Below are 17,667 nucleotides of genomic sequence, written 5' to 3'. Positions count from 1 at the left end.
AGTTTACTTCTGAAAAAAATGGCCAATGAAAACTTTATGAATAGTTCTGTTGTACACAGGGTAGCTCTGGGTTGGAATCAACCCGACAGCACCTAAGAACAACAAGCTTGAACATGTATACATACATAGTTGCTGTTAGACGCTGTCGAGTCAGCTCCAACTCATAGCATCCCTATGTATAAGAGAACAAAACCTTGCCTGGTCCTGCATCATTCTCATAATCATTGCTATGTTTGAGCCCATTGTTACAGACACTGTGTCAATCCAATAAGATATTTGCTGCTATTAACTTGTTTTGCTCCCCTTTGTGATGGTAAGCAATTAAAGGAAGGCATGCATTTCTTCTCTTCAAATTCCACAGAATATGTAGGGGTGCCATTCCCCTCACTGACTCTCAAATGCTTTGATAACAAGAAGTCCACACTTGACCGATCTGCTCAGGCACACCCACACAGAGAGCCACTCCAGCAAGTGGCGTGTCCTTTACTAGGAAGGACAATACATGCATAAGGTAATGAATATTTTTAAATCTTTGCAGAATGTAAAAGAAGAGAAAACTAAGACGTGGGAAGATTCAAGTGACCACTTTTGGGTGGAATTTTATTTTAGAAAAAATTCTATCCCCAAAAAGTATGCCGTTCTTCATTCATTCATTGACTGAGTCCCAATACCGCTCACAAGTTGCCTGCTAACTATCCTCAGGGCACCAAAGTGTGTTTAGTGTAAGGGTGCACATTTAGAGAATCTCTTCACAGAGGCAGTTGTCGGACTAGACCGAGGCTTTCACCATTTGTTTTTAAGCTGTTCTTTGATTTACAGACTCACGTTAAGCCAGCTACTCTGTGGATGGGCCCAGGTGAGCCTATAATGAGATTTATCTTCATGAATTAGGTCTGACCTATAATAATCTGTTCAGGGCCCCCTACTGCTATTTCAGCACTGAATTGTGAAAATTCATCCGTTCACTATAAACAGAACCTAGCTCAGAGGGTAATAACTATGAGATGTATTACTCCTGGAATATAAGCACTCCTGAGACTGTGATTATAATGTCCACAGCTGAAGGCACTATTTCACAATTGAGATTACTGCTTTCTGGATGAAAAAAATTCTGAACTGTGGAATAATGCCTTCAGCTATATACGCTGTAATCACACTCAGCAGTTCTTGAATCCCAAGAGCAATACCAACAGTTGGTATGGTAAGCTGATTTAAGAAGTGGAAGGGAGAGAGTATAGGAGGAAGTATGGATAACCCAAATTTCATACTTATGTTTTAGCATAAGATTTCAATCTGTCCAAAAACCATATAACTTCACTAAAAATCAAATATAAATTTAAAACAGTATTTTTCACTTTAGCAGGGATTTTCTTTCTTCGTTTTGGAAGGCTATTGATTGCTGGTCAGAGTTTACTGAGATACGCTTTTTCAATATGTTGTCGTTAGTTACCATCAAGTCTGTTCCAACTCATAGGCAACCTTATACATAACAGAACAAAATGTTGCCCAGTCCTTTGCCATCTTCATGATCATTGGTATGTTTGAGTCTATTGTTGTTGCAGCTATTGTGTAGTGTCTTTCAACCTAAGGGACTTATTTTCCATCACTATATCAGACAATATTCTTTTCTCAATATAAGGAAGTATAAAATTGTATGGCACTCCTAGAAACAATTTAGCAAAGGCTGTTGAGAACCTCAACAATGCTCATATCCTTTGCCCTAGTAACCCTACTCCAAGACTCTACCCAGAAGAAATAGACGTGAACAAGGATTTATTAGAAGCTTGCTCTTCACAGTATTATTTGTAGTAGGAAAAACTTAGAAATAATCTAAAGGGAGAAACAGTTTAATAAATTATGATAAATCCATTCATTGGAATATTATGCTGTCTTTAAATTGAATCATAATCATTATGGAGAAATTCTAATTCATAGCTGTAGTCTATAACTTTTGTTCAGCAATTTTTCCAAGGGCATTCAAACTGTTCCTACATCAATATTTAACAGATACTGTCTCAGAGTTAACTAATTGGACTTCAGATCAGGTTTTTGGTTTTGAGCTATAACGCTAATGAAGTATTGATATAATGTTAAATGACTGCAAATAAAGTCTGTACCCTAAATAAATGCTGACATTATGTTGGTACATTCTGAATGAATTAAAAACGAAAAATGTACTTTTGCATACGTTTACTGAATTTTCCCTGACTCCTTATAATGCATTTTTGCAAATGGAAAAGATGAATATTCATCAAGGCTCTTTGAATATATTACAGTTTAAATAGTTTAATTTTAATATTTATAGTACATCATGAAATATAATTTTTTCATTAAAAGAAATGGATATAATGTCAAAAGAGGGGTCACCAAAAAAACAAAATTATGCCACTTAACCTAATATTACACACTGGAAAACAATATTTAAAAGTATCCTACAGAAAAGTTAGACATATTTTAGAAAAATATCTACAAGCTTGTTTTCTTCAAGTTTATTTGGTTGGTGAATTTTGAGTGGAAATGAGGAAGAAAGGAACAAGCTGGTCCCTCATCATGCAATGTAAGGACAAAATGATTAAAATACCACCTCCAATCAAATGATCTGAGGAAGAATTGCTTGTTTTCCTCCCTTCTGATAATACCATCCTGGCTAAGCCTGACGACCTCCCAGAAACACTTTCCCTTATACCCCCAGAAACACTGCTGCCAGCATTTCTTGAGTGACAAACACTGTGTAAAGCACCTCATAAGAACTGACTCATTTAATCCTCATAATAACCTTATGAAGTCACTATTATCATTAGCCCTATTTCACAGATGAGGAAACTGAGGTTCAGCAGCTAGTAAGTGGTAGACACTGGTTTGATCTCAGGCAGCCCATCTTTTTAACCACTCTGCTTTTCCTGTTCATTCTCATTTTCCAGCTGAACAATTCCTGAACATGGTTTCCATAATTAACTTCTCTGTGGTTTGAAGAATAGCTTCTTAATTAGGCTAAATAAATTAAACCTAAAAAATTAATCACAGATTAAAAACAAAACAAAAATAAATCAATGGGTCAGTTCTACAGTACTGAAAATAGGTAAAAAAGAAATTCATTCATTTATTCACTCAATAGTGTTCAATGAACACCTATTATGTGCTAGGCACTACTCTAGGCACTGGGGAGTTAGCTGGGAAAACGGGAAAAAGTAAAATCTCTGCCCTCGTGAAACTTCAATAGAGTAATAACAGCTATATAATTAAGTAAGTAAATTACATGGTATGTTAGAAGGTGATAAAGCTATGGAGATAAACGAATCATAGTATGGAGGTGTCTGGCACATGGTATGGGGAATATTTTTAACCAGATGGTCAGAGAGAAAGAATGTAAATGGAAACTTCAAACAAACAAAAGAGAGGGAGAAAAATACTGGAAATAATTTTCACTGTGTTTCTGCCATCCATCTATTACTACAAAGTAGAAAAGAAGTGAAAATTTCTTATGATGGTCACATACACCATTTCTAAACTTCAGTCATCAAGGCTCCCAGCCTTATTTTCCTACAGAAAAGTAAGTTACCACCGGTCTTGCTTTTGCCTCCTGAAATTTCCATCTTTCTTGCCAGAAAGCAGCATCTGTATAAATCCCCCTGCTTCTGACGACTATGACTTCTTTGATAAACTACTCATGTGTGTGGGGAGGGACAGAAAGATGGAGGAAGCAAATGGGAAAATGCGTTTTCCCCTCTTCAGATGAATGTATATGAAGTATACATCTGACACTTCATCAGCACTCCCGGCTGGTGTCCCAGCAGGCGGACGCTGGCTGAGCATGTATTCTGCCAGCTACCAGGCTACTTAGGATGAACTGGCAACACGCCATTTATCTGAAATGCCCAACGTGTCTGAGAGAAGGAGCACAACTACATTTAGCACTGCCAAGGAAAACTAGATACTTCAGGCTAGGAATTAATCTCCTCCTTGAGAAGGTAGTTAGTATTACCTTCAAGCTTGCCTATGGCATTAAAAATCACTGTAGGTGATTCATTTACTAAACTTCACACCTACCAAAGCACGGACCCTTCATTTATATCTTACTGGCATATTAATACCTCTCAAGTTGAGGGTCTGTGCTTCTCTGAAATGTATACTATTGTGATTGACCATAAAAGTCTGTGATATCAAGTCCAGTGCTGTCATTTGGACACAAATCTCTTCCATTCCTTATTTTCTCAATTCTTCCATACTTGAATACACATACCGCTTCAAATCGGTTATTCAATGAACCAACAAAATATTTAAACTGCTTAAAAACATATTAATGAAATTTCCTTGAATGTGGACATTGATAATCTCTTCACTATTTTGTCACATACTTTTTGAACTGCTGATGTAGGCATAAACAGGATTTGGCCTATTACATGGACTTAAGGGCTATTCCCAATTGTAAGGTAAGCACTGAACAGCAAAACAACAGAGGTTTTAGATGGATGGTCTTACTAAGCCACCCAGGACAACATACAGAATCACATTATCACCCTTGCCTTGCAACTAGTTATTCAGTTCTGACACAAATAATTACTCATCCTTTCAACCTTATTTATAAAATGTCTCCTACATGAAAGGCATTGTGTTAGGAGCAGTGAGGAGTAGAAAGTCAAGCCAGACAGGAATTCTGCCCTCAAGGAGCTTACAGTTTAGCAGAGAGATATCAGGCATATACACAAAGCACTAAAACAAAGGTGCTATGCTAAGAGGAGTTGGGAGGAAGATTGACTTACAGCTCTGGGGCAAGGAGTGATGGAGGGTGGGCACAGGAGCCAGAGGAAAGATCCAATCAGAGTGAAGCATGTTCTATACTACAGACCATCTCCAGAAGCATCTGCTTTCTTGAAAGATAAAGAAAAGCAAAAAAAGGAAGGAAGGAATTTCTAATAGCGTAGATCTCCACTCTTTCAGCACCATTCTCTATCAAATATGCTAGTTGACATAAACTTCCTAGCTGCAATCAGTAGGGCTAACTTGGATGTTGTCTAATCCAAGGAAGGTAGGAACATGAGATCCCTTTAGCTGTATGATTCTGCAAAGGGTACCAAAAGCAGAAAATGTCATTAACATGTACTTCACTGATACACTGAAATGAGCGATGTGGCATAGAAATCTGGGCAGATGGTAGTAGAACAATACGGAAATCAAGATGGTACTCTGTCTAGCAGCCCCCCTCCTGCCGCTTCTGCACTTAACACACCAGAAGGTGTGGGTCAGAAGCCTTGGTCAAATAGACTGCAAATAGTATTCCTTAGACTACAGTACAGGAACTAATGGAACTGCTGAAGGGACAGATATTATGACGGTTAAATTTTAAATCCCCCCTGTCTACGAGTAAATAGCTAATCGTGTTCGGTTATACACAGAGTTGCTACTAGTCAGAACTGACTCAACGGCACCTAACAACAACAAATCACATTCTGGCCTCCACACCCAAGCTTCAGCAGTAGCCAGGTGCCGTCGAGTCAACTCCAACTCATGGCAACCCCAGGTGTGTCGGAGTACAACTACGCTCCACAGGATTTTCAATGGCTGATTTTTTGGAAGTTGATCACCAGGCCTTTCTTCTCAGGTGCCTCTGGATGGACTCAAACCTCCAACCTTTCAGTTAGCAGCCAGCATGCTAACCATTAGCATCGCCCAGAGACTCTATACCCAAGCTTAACCAAGATACAATAATCGTAACCACAGAAGTACTAACACTGTTAACATTTACTGAGACGTCCTATGTCCCAGGTACTATTGCAAGTTTGCTCTACATGGTATTTCAGCATTTTCCCAGTTTTACTCTTACATAAATAAGCATAAACATAAAAGCTTGCAGGCAGATAAGCTAATAATGTAAGTGACTCTTCGTAAGAATGACATCTGACACATTTTGCGGGGTACTCTTCTTGTGTTTTCTATTAATATTTCTCCTGGGTTTTTTTGTTTGTTTGTCTGTTTTTAATCCTATTCCCAAATAAAGAGCCCTGGTGGCACAGTGGTTCGAGCCATCGATTGCTAGCCGAAAGGTACATGGCAGTTTGAAAGCACCAGTGGCTCCGCAGGCGGAAAGATATGACAGTCTGCTTCTGTAGAGATTTACAGCCTTGGAAACCCTGTGGGGTAGCTTTGAGTCAGAATTGACCCAACAGCAGTGGGTTTGGCTTTTGGTTTTGGATTCCCAAATACCTTAGGTCACCCAACAGGCATTTTATCAATGAACAAATCAGTTTCTACGTCTGACAATGTGACTGACAGTACTAGATAATATACCATACTAGGTAATAAAATATATCACTTTCTGACAGTACTGTTTTAATCAGAATGATGCTTGGCAATAAACATACAGTATTACTATTTACATCTTAAGAATAAAATTGCAATGGTTGAAAAAGACTTCTGTTTTTTTTAAATAATCACTCATTGGGAAGAATTTCTCTCTTTCCATAAAAAAAGAAGTATTTATAGTAAAATAAGATTTCAATAAAATTCCCTGAGAACAAAAACTTACCCTGGACTTGGGTCTGGGCTGAAGACAAATGTTGTCTACACCCTTTTAACTATACCTTTAAAAATAAGTCCCGATTTTTCCATATGAGGAAAAAGATGAATTTTGGTTTAAACATAATAGTCAACTTTGACATTATAAAATATCCTCAAAGAAACTTCTTCAGTGACACTTATTCAATCGATTCAACATCTTAATTACTCCAAAAGAATCAGGGAATTCCAGAACTAAGGGACTTCATAGGATGTTTTCACATTGTAGGGGCAGTTGGGGCAATAAAATTTGAGAAACTTGGTAACTTGCTGATGTTCACAGAGCTAGTCCATGGCAAAAATAACTCTAGAGGCTAGGTCTAAATGAATTCTCTGTACATTACCATGTGATCTCCAAATATCCAGCATAATTTATTACCAACACATGAAATTATAGGGTATCATAATGCACTGATTTGCATATTGCTTGCATGTTCTTCAGTAAATGTTGTTTAAAAATATATTTACATACCATCCAACCCTACCACAAGGCAAAAGTAACAGGTATAGACTTTAAGGCTGTGCCAAAGGTTAAAGTAGAGAAGTAATGGGGTGATTACAGAACAAAATTCTAGACAGCATCATGGTTAAAAATAAAGGCCTACACTGAAGAAGAAAAAAAAAAAAAGCACAAGTCCACACTGCCGACAAATAAATATTTATTCTACTCGCAACTACTAGGGTTGGAAAAATCATTTTCAATCACCATAGTAAAAAATGGTTCAGTCAAGCATCATCAATGGACGCTAAATCTAGGGAAAAATTTTGATGAGGAGAAGTATGTCTGTACGGTCTTAAATTGTCTTCCCGCAAGCTGCTTATTATTCATAAGAAAAAGAGTCATAATTCTACAGTGGAGAAATCAGGTAAACACCCTGACTTGGCAATCAAAGCTAACATCACCTCTGACAGACAGACAGATGTTGTGCCTACAGATGTGATGCCCTGAGAAGGACAGGGCATCAGCAATGTTGCATTCAGGCCTGGAATGTAAAACCCTGCATCTAACCATGAGGAAACATCAGACAAATGTAATATGAGAAATAATTCCATTTAAAAAATTGGAAGAAAGGGGACTTTATTTTTCAAAAGTGTCAATGTCACAAAAGATAAAGAATGACAGTGGAAATATTCCAGAGGAAAGGAGACCAAAGAGATGTGACTATTAATTGTGATACATGACCGTAGACTGGATCCTATGCTGGAGGGGGGAAACGCTATAAAGGAAAACATTGGGTCAACTGAGAGAACTGAAATACAGATTTAAGAGTAGAAAAAAGGAATGTATCAGTCACAAATTTACTGAAGTTGGTAACTATGATAATGAAGGGCCACTCTCAAATAGTTAGAAAAATTATACATACAGAGAGAGAGAGAAAGGAAGCAAACTGTGCAAAATGTTAACAGGTGAATCTAAGTAAAGGATAAACCAGTGTTCTTATGTACTTTTCTTATTCTTGGAATTTTCCTGTAAGTTTGAAATTATTTTCTAATAAAAGTTAAAAAATAAAATAAACGCCTAAAAACATTACCTGATTTTTTTTTTTTTTAATTGTGCTTTAGGTGAAGGTTTACAGAGCAAATTAGTTTCTTACCAAACAATACACATATTCTTTTGTGACACTGGTTGCCAACCCTGCAACATGTCAACACTGTCCCCTACTCGACCTTGGGTTCACAATTGCCATTTGTCCAGCTTTCCTGTCCCCTTCTGCCTTCTTGCCCTTGCCCCTGGGTTGGTGTGCCCATTTAATCTCGTGCACATGGTTGAACAATGTGTATTGTTTGTTTTATGGGCCTGTCTAACCTTTGGGTGAAGGGTGAACCTCAGGAGTGACTTCAGTACTGAGTTAAAAGGATGTCCAGGGGCCATATTCTCGGGGTTTCTCTAATCTCTGTCAGACCAGTAAGTCTGGTCTTTTTTTTGTGAGTTAGAATTTTGTTTTACATTTTTCTCCAGCTCTGTCTGGGACTTCTACTGTGATCTTTGTCACAGCAGTCATTGGTGGTAGCTGGGCACTATCTAGTTGTGCTGGACTCAGTCTGGCAGAGGCTGTGGTAGCTTTGTTCCATTAGTTCTTTGGGCTAATCTTTCCCTTGTCTTTGGTTTTCATCATTCTTACCTGCTCCAGACTGGGTGGGACATTACCTTATCTTTAGGGGGAAGGATGGGGACCAGTGCAGTAATGAGGAAAGGAAAGAATACAAGGAAATTAAATGCACATAGCCAAGCTGAGAGGAATACTCCAAATTTGGGAGGGAAGTGGGGGTTGAAACTTAGAAAAAATTTGCATAATGACAGCAAAGAATTGCACTTTACTAAATGTATGCTTGGAGCACTAGTGGCACAGTGTTTAAAAGCTCAGCTGCTAACCAAAAGGCTGGCAGTCCGAATCCACCAGCCACTCCTTGGAAACCCCATGGGGCAGTTCTACTGTAATTCGGGTAAGTTTATATGTAGTTAAACTCAGTGAACTTAAAATACTTCCACAGGAGATGGCAAGATGGGGCAAACTCAACCCTCTGCAAACTTCATCCAGGGTGCCAGGGCCTGGCCGAGCCCATAGTCACTCACCAGGTTGGCCGTTAGCAAGGGCGCCGACTGGCCCAGGGCCTGGCTGCGCATACGCACGAGGTTGGATGTCTCCGTCGAGGCTGGCCAGGCCTGCCCAGCCACGGGGTTTGAAAGGAGGTACCTCCCTGTGGGGGTTAAAGAGAAGACAGTGTAAATGACAGGCAGATGGCAGTAGTTCTGTGGCAGTGGCAGATCTCATCCTGGCCATTCTTCTGTATTATTTCTGCAATACTTAGTAATTACATTTATTATAGCCACCAAAGGGAAAAAAATGTTTTGATTAAGTCAAGAGATACAGTCAAGGGCTCTGACACTGACTCCCACATAAACCCGACTTAATCTCTTTATGTCCCTCGTCCTCAGCTTTCAGTCAGGAGAGAATGAAACGTCTTGTTACTTCTGCCTATTCCATGGGAAGGACATCAGGCTTGGTAAAGTACAGGATCAGCCGAAAACAGGAAGACCCCCAACAAAATGAACTGACACAGTGGCTGAAGCAATGGGCTCAAGCTTAACAATGATTGTGAGCATGGCCAAGGACCAGGCAGTGTTTTGTTCTGTGGTACACAGGGTCACTGTGAGTCAGAACAGACTTGATGGCACATAACAACAACAAACTATATATATGAATACACAAAACATTTTCAGCCTTACAAAAATGAATGTGTGCATTCATAAATGTACTTTTCAAAATATGGAAGGTGAGGTAGGATTCAACAAGTAAAGTGTCTACAAAGTAGACAGCATGACCAACAAAAGAAAAGCTGGGATTCTTTCAAGGTGAAATGGGGCTGCCGTCTCTTTCTCCCAGCTTCTCAGAATCACAGGTGACTATCCAACCGTGTCCCAGGGATACATAACGGTACCCATTTGCATAAATCAAGACATCAATGTCAGTCTAGGTTCACTGAGCAATTGCCGTCAACCTTGAACTCTAATATATATGTGTATGCTTTTAAAAGTCAAACAGCTGAATCAATTCACACTACACTACTTCCTTAGTACATAGGCTAGACTGGTATTAACATACAAGAAATGCAGTTTTTGACTTCAGAAAAGTCAGCATGGAAACGAATACTGACATAGTAATCAAGCTTAGTAAAAGCAGGGACCTTGTTTGCTTTTTTAACTGCTTTGCACCAATACTAGCACAATAACTGGCCATAATCAAAAATCAAACCTGTTGCCGTTGAGTCGGCTCCGACTCATAGCGACCCTATAGGACAGAGTAAAACTGTCCCCTATGGTTTCAAGGAGTACCTGGTAAATTTGAACTGCCAACCTTTTGGTTAGCAGCTCTTAACCACTGTACCACCAGGGTTTCCATAGTAGGAGCAAAAAATATTTGTCGAATGAATGAAAGGATGAGTAGGCACTTCGTTCCCAGAGAACACACAGTGAAAACACAAAGATGTTAGGCAATCACAGAATCTCATCAAAGGGTAATATGTGCAGACTCCAGCTTCATTCCTCTCCAGATGCCTTCGAGACTGCAGCATGCACGGCTGGTGGCCCTGCAGCAGCTTGTTCCCCAGCAGATCTGTCCCTGGTAAAAACATCTCAGTCTCTTCCCTCAGGCATGCACCTCACAACCATATCCCACCAGTTAATAAATGTCACAATATATTATCTAGTATACCATTACTGTACATGTTAACCACCAGGTCTATCACAGAACAGGAGCTCAGGCCATTTTCCATCAATTTTCCATGTTAAGAAGTCTAATAGTTTAATCCAAGTGCTTTCAGAAATTCATATATTAACTGCAAGAGGAAAAATGGCTTCTGATTTTACCAAATTGTTCTTTCAGGCTCTGATTGTATAGGGAGCGCTGAGGTTCTAGAGAAAAACTAGATCTAATTTTGAGAGGTTTTTTTTTTTTTTTTGGTGGGGGGGATCTTCCTTGGGGAAGGAAGTTATGTAATCTAACTTGGTTTTCAAATTTCTAAAATGGAGATAATAGGATTTACTTAAATCCACAATCAACACCCATGGAAGCAGCAGCCAAGAACTCAAATGGCACATTACATTGGGCAAATCTGCTGCAAAAGACATCTTTAAAGTGTTAAAAAGCAAAGATGTCACCTGACCTAAACCATGGTATTTTCAATTACCTCATATGTATGCGAAAGCTGGATAATGAATAAGGAAGGCCAAAGAAGAACTGACGCCTCTGAGTTGTGGTGTTGGCAAAGAATATTGAATACACCTTGGACTGCCAGAAGAACAAACAAATCTGTCTTGGGAGAAGTACAGCCAGAATGCTCCTTAGAAGTGAGGATGGCGAGACTTCATCTCATGTACTTTGGACATGTTATCAAGAGGGATCAGTCCCTGGAGGAGGACATCATACTTGGTAAAGTGGAGGGTCAGTGAAAAAGAGGAAGATCCTCAACGAGATGGACCAACACAATAGCTGCAGCAATGGGCTCAAGCATAACAACTGTGAGGATGGTGCAGGACCAGGCAGTGTTTCATTCTGTCTTACACAGGGTGGCTGTAAGTCAGAATCGACTCATCAGCACCTAATAACAACCACCATATCAAGTTACCAATGACATTAAAGGGTTTTATAAGTGAAGCACTCAGTAGACTTGCTAGAATATAATAAGCACTCAGTAAATGTGAGCTATTTAGCCATACCAAAAACCAAACCCAGTGCCGTCGAGTCGATTCCGACTCATAGCAACCCTACAGCACAGAGTAGAACTGCCCCATAGAGTTTCCAAGGAGCACCTGGTGGATTTGAATTGCCAATCCTTTGGTTAGCAGCCGTAGCACTTAACCACTATGCCACCAGGGTTTCCATTTAGCCATAACAACTATAAAATTATATATATATATATATATTTAAGTTTGGTATCTTTTCATTCACAAGTAGAAAATACAATTATATATAAAGAAAAAAAATTTAAATCACCCATAATCATACCAGAGACAACCACTATCAACATTTCAGTGATTTTTCTCCAGACTTTTTCCTGTACCTTATGTTTCCTTACAAAAATGGGATCATACTGGTTTTTGTCACATGGTCCCCAACAATCACATATACTAGATTATGACCTTTTCTAAGCAAATAAATATAGTAAATGTCAATTAATTGGAGCATAACGACTATCATTGAAAATCTGGGTATAATTACCCTCTGTAGTTTCGGTTGCCATTTCAGAAACATTCAGACATATTTTTGTGCAAGGTATGTTACCTTGAAGTCCAGACTTTTATCTTCCACCCCTACCTTATTTTGGAACATGAACCAAAATAGACTAAGAGGGTCTTTGAGAAATCTGGCCCCTTTAGGCCTAAAGAAAACACCCAAAGCCAAGCCTGTTGCTTTCAAGTACATTCTAACTCATAGGGACTCTACTGGACAGAGCAGAGCTGCCCCATAGGCCTTCCAAGCCTATAATTCTTTACAGAAGCAGACTGCCACATCTTTCTTCAGAGAAGCCACTGGGTGGGTTCAAAACACCGATCCTCTCAGCAGCCAAGGGCTTAACTACTGCGCCACCAGGGCTGCTAAAGGCAAAGCATTAACGAGGAAGGGCAGGAAAAGTGTAGACTGCATTTAGAAATGCTAGTGTCAGTATTACATGAATAAATGATTTCTCTAGCACAGAAATTACTTTCATTGTGTGAAGGACATCACTTGATAAAAATATACCAGCCTCCAGAAATCTGAATCCATAGCCCCCCCTGTGTCCTTTCCTATATCTTATACTCTATATCTAAATTCTATATTTTTATTTGTTCACATCTTGGAGAGAGGCATGATGGGAGGTGTAGGTGCTACATGATGTCATGGTTTATATGATGGGAAGAATCTACTCTGGCCTCACTGCTGTTCTGTCTCAGATGCTTAGAGAATTTAATGAAATAATGGAAAAACTTAAAGACCAAACATTTCGATTTATTGAAAAACTCCCCTTTTTTTTTCTTAGCAGAAAATAATTATTAGACTTTCTGCCTATAATCCCCCTGAGGTGAAGAAATAGGTTTATCCATTTCTGTATCCCCAGTACCTGGAAGAGTGTCTGGCATTTAATAAGTGCTCAGTAAATATTTGTTGAATAAAATGCAGTTAAAGTATACTATTTGACCAATATTTGATCGAGTCTAAATAGAAAGAATACAACTGAATGGACTATTTTCTTGCATTTTATTTTCTTGCATTTCACTTGTAGGTATAATACCTGAGGCCTAATATATGCCAGGCTCTGCAACATCGTAACAACCTTATGGGGTAGGAATTACTATCTCTACTTTAAAGTCCAAGGAGGTTATATAACTAGGCAGGGACACACAGCTATTAGGTGGGCAAAATACGGACTCTGACTCCAAAGTCCAAATTCTACCAGAGGAAAAATGTATCACATACTTATGTGAAAAAAAACAACTTATGTTAAGATGATTCTATATTTTTAAGAAAATAATATATATTTTACAGAGTAAAAAAATTCTAGAAAGATGGGAACCACAGGCTTGAAATCAAACAAGCATGGATTTGTGACTAGCCATGTGTAATGGTTGGTAACCTGTTTAACTTCTAAGCCTCAACAGTCCCATCTCTAAAATGGGAATAACAACTTACACAGTGGCAGATAGGATAAAATGAGATAATGCACCAAGTCACTCATGGGACAAGAAACAAGCAGTCAATATATATTATCACTATTCACATTATCATAAGAACTTTATAACTTCTTAGACACACACCCTCACTACCATAGCAACAAAATAAAATGTGGTAATTGATGGCTCCTAGGCCAGATAGAAAAAGAAATAAAGAATAGTACTGGACAATATTGAAATAAGGAATAATATTTCTTCATGGAAACGACAGCACATGCAGGATTGTAGCTCTCTCTGGGCAGGGAAATGAAGCATGGGTCCAGGGAGGGGCACAATGGGTCTGTAATATTTTTTAATCTTAAAAAAGTATCTGCAAGGAATAACAGGGTCTGCCAGTTGAACTTTAAAGTTTAAATAGAGAATCCAGTTTTTGATTTGTAGCTTTAATAAATTTAATATTAATTTTTTTAAATCTAAAAGAAAAATTTTTAAAATCTGAAAAATATTAAGCTGGCTGGCAGGTAGATGGGGTTGTACTGAATTATTCTCAATTAATTCCTAAAAATGATATTTTATAATATTGCTTTAATGGTTCCTATCAAACTGTGTTCCGTATTCTAACAGCGCAAACTAGGCAAGAGCACGTCCCTACCACCCCTCACGATGGTAGTTCCTGAGGCCTAGGTCAGGGAGGAGTCTGGGTGACGGTGGGGGAACAAGGAGCCAGGGAAAGGTTCAATGGGGACGGGAGCAAACAGAAAGCACAGCAACCTCATCACAGTCTCATAGGAAAGTCACAGCAGCTACACCTGGAAAAGGTTCCCTTACTGCCAGTGGAGGGCAGAATAGATGCAGGAGCAGTTCCTGGATAAACTCTCAGTTCAGGAAATTCAGGCTAGGATCCAGGGTCAATGAGGCTGGGCATGTTTCAGCTGGAAGTCAGACTCAACCAAATCCAGAAGCAGGGTTGAGGAAGCCAGGAGAAAGGAACCAGGGCCATGTCCCTTCTATCGAGACATTCTAAGCCACACGTGGAACACTTCAGTTTTATTAGCTCTCACAGGGCACTTTAAAGCAAACAGAAATCCCTGTTAACAGGACATATATGCATGCCATCTTGTCCTTCTCTGAAATCACTCAATTTAACACTATCACATATATTTTATTTGTTCTATCTCAGGTGTAAACCCAATCCTGGCAACAAGACCAAAGGTGTGCCTTCAATCCTTTTATTGCCACAACAGAGCCTAACCCAGAAGGCGGTACTTTGATATACAATGGCTGATTTGGCCTTAGCCCATACACTCACCTTATACTCTCTTCAAAGCCAACAGGCCATAAAAGCCCTTGACAGTAAAGGCAAAAATCAATTTCTCCAGTTGTGGTTGACTCTGGAGACAGACTGCTGAGTTCTAATTCTGACCCCTCAAAATAGATTCTAAAACTGTATATTGTGAATTTCTCTCAGTTTTGTCCACTCTAACATAGGGGCAAACTTATGGGATTGTTAAAAATCTAAAAAAGAAAATATCATAGAATTAAACACAATAAATATAAGCGTAAAAAGAAAAGAAAATACGAAGAGCTATCTAACACATATAAGGTACGCAAGAAATAAAATTTTGTGAACCGCTGGAAAAAATAAATAAATTAGGAAACACACATATGCAATAAAATGTTTATAATCCTCTGGTGGTTGAGATACCATTATTTTCACATGAGTGTCATCCTAAGGAATCTCATGAATGTTACAAATTGTACAGTCTGTTAGCATAACACATGGGATATAGTATTCCCGCCGAAACGGCCATTAGTGTTAATAGGGGAAAGAGGACAACAGATGGATTTAAGGCAGTCGTTAGAAGGCACTAACATTGTGCCATAGTTGGTAGTGATTACATCAAACTTTATATAAATTTGCTTTTCTAATGACTACCAAGAGCTTCTAAAAAGTGTGTTGCTGTTGAATTCATGCATCATTTGCTGCCTACAATTTAAGAAAATTAGCATCTGTCAACTGCATTATTCAGCTGCACAGGGTAGAAATTAATGAATAATACCATTTCTGATTTGTTGTAGGAGAGGGTGAGCAGGCCTAGCAATCTGGCTGCTATATTTTAATACTGAATCAAGCTTGTTGTTACAACTAGAACTTTGATCAGCTCTGTGCTCTTTGGAAACACATTCCTAAATTTCTAATATGTTTATTAAAACATTTATTAAATTATTTGCTACTGACATAACTAGAAATTTAGAGGCAGTGAATCGCAGTCTGTATTAAAGCTGGAATAAGTTGGCCAGGCTGATACAAGGACTTGTCAGGTTTCAACAACCACAGAGGTATGGGTTGTTTGAATGATGTGTTAGTCATCTAGTGCTGCTATAACAGAAATACCACAAGTGGATGGCTTTAACAAAGAGAAGTGTATTGTCTCACAGCCCAGTAGGCTAAAAGTCCGAATTCAGGGCACCAGCCCCAGGGGAAGGCTTTCTCTCTTTTGGCTCTGGAGGAAGATCCTTGTCATCAATCTTTCCTTGGTCTAGGAGCGTCTTAGCACAGGAACTTCAGGTCCAAAGGACGTGCTCTGCATCTGGCGCTGCTTTCTTGGTGGTAAGAGGTCCCCTGTCTCTCTGCTCACTTCTCTTTTTTATAGCTCAAAAGAGATTGGCTTAAGACACTACCTAATCTTACAGACCTCATCAGTATAACTGACACTAATCCATTTTATTATATCATAGTGATAGGATTTACAACATATAGGAAAATCACATAAAATGGTGGATAGTCGCACAATACTAAGAATCAAGGCCCAGCTAAGTTGACAGATATTTTGGGGGGACACAGTTTAATCCATGACAAATGAGTTTTTTAATTTTTTTGTTTTTACTGGTTTTGTTACTGTTTGGGCCATGGGGCCTCTCCTTAACAGACGGACAGTGAGAAGGTCTGTAGCCTTTTAAGGTTATGTACTAGAATAAGCACATTATTGAGCCTAGACTAGACATGTCCTCTTTCCTGGGATGTGCACCTCTGCCCTCTGTTTCCATCCAGAATGCCAAGAATCAAGAGGCAGGCACTCCATGAATGCATGCTTTCACACATGAGATACATACTTTCAAAGTACCCCAAAGTTTGAAGTATCCTTCTGAAGTAGGAAAATGCCAGGTCAGCAATAATTTTAGCAGAATGACTATATAAAGAAATATAGCCTCTGAAGACCTACTTTATCACGGGGGAATTAATGGTACTTGACTAGATTTCAAAGCTTCCAGTAAAAAATTCCGTATCACTTGAAGTTCCACATAGATTTAGCAGTCAGCCCACAGTCTTACATTTTGGGTTACTGCACTACAAACAGAACATTAAAGTAGAAAAAAAAAAAAAAAAGACTTAACTATGTAACAAAGCACTCTTTAGGTATGGTTTCTGGTGATCAATTATACACAAGTACTCAGTTATGGAGTCTTGGTAGTGCAACAGCTAAGCGCTCAGCTGCTAACTGAAAGGTTGGCAGTTCAAACCCACCCAGTGACTCTACAAAAGAAAGACCTGACAATCTGCTCCTGCAAAGACTACAGCCTAGAAAACCCCATGGGGCAGTTCTACTCTGTCACATGGGGTGGCTGTAAGTCTAAATCAACTCTACCGAACCTAATAACAACAACAACTCAGAGAGTAATTCACTCCTCTAAGTTCCCAACAGGGCTAAAGGGAAACTGAGGTGGCCGATGTATTGTTCCCAAGGGTTTCAAAGCAGTAGGGGAGCCAGCCACATGAGGGGGTTACCACAGAGGCAGAATGAGGGTAGCATTGCTGAGGCTAAGACACCAGGGACAAAAAGAGCAACACTAAGGTGGCACTTGGCAAGCATCATGAACAGGCAGATGGGGCCACATGCTCCCACAGCAGCTTCCAGAAAGCTCACACCCACCTCGAAAGTGGGAGGAGGGACATTCTCATCATC

General features: G+C 39.2%; 1 protein-coding gene across 7 annotated transcripts in view; it reads right to left on the bottom strand.

Moving 5' to 3' along the window:
- MAST4 (microtubule associated serine/threonine kinase family member 4) overlaps positions 1-17,667 on the bottom strand; it is a 721,413-nt gene that overhangs the window by 472,446 nt on the left and 231,300 nt on the right. For all 7 annotated transcript variants that reach the window (XM_049864865.1, XM_049864768.1, XM_049864777.1 and 4 more), the window contains exon 3: positions 9,128-9,252. In XM_049864865.1, the coding sequence (XP_049720822.1) occupies positions 9,128-9,252 (125 nt within the window). The remainder of the gene's footprint in view (positions 1-9,127; positions 9,253-17,667) is intronic.

Source organism: Elephas maximus, chromosome 2 (assembly GCF_024166365.1).
Source record: "Elephas maximus indicus isolate mEleMax1 chromosome 2, mEleMax1 primary haplotype, whole genome shotgun sequence".
Classification (NCBI taxonomy): Eukaryota; Metazoa; Chordata; class Mammalia; order Proboscidea; family Elephantidae; genus Elephas; species Elephas maximus.
This window is presented reverse-complemented; position numbering and strand designations above follow the sequence as displayed.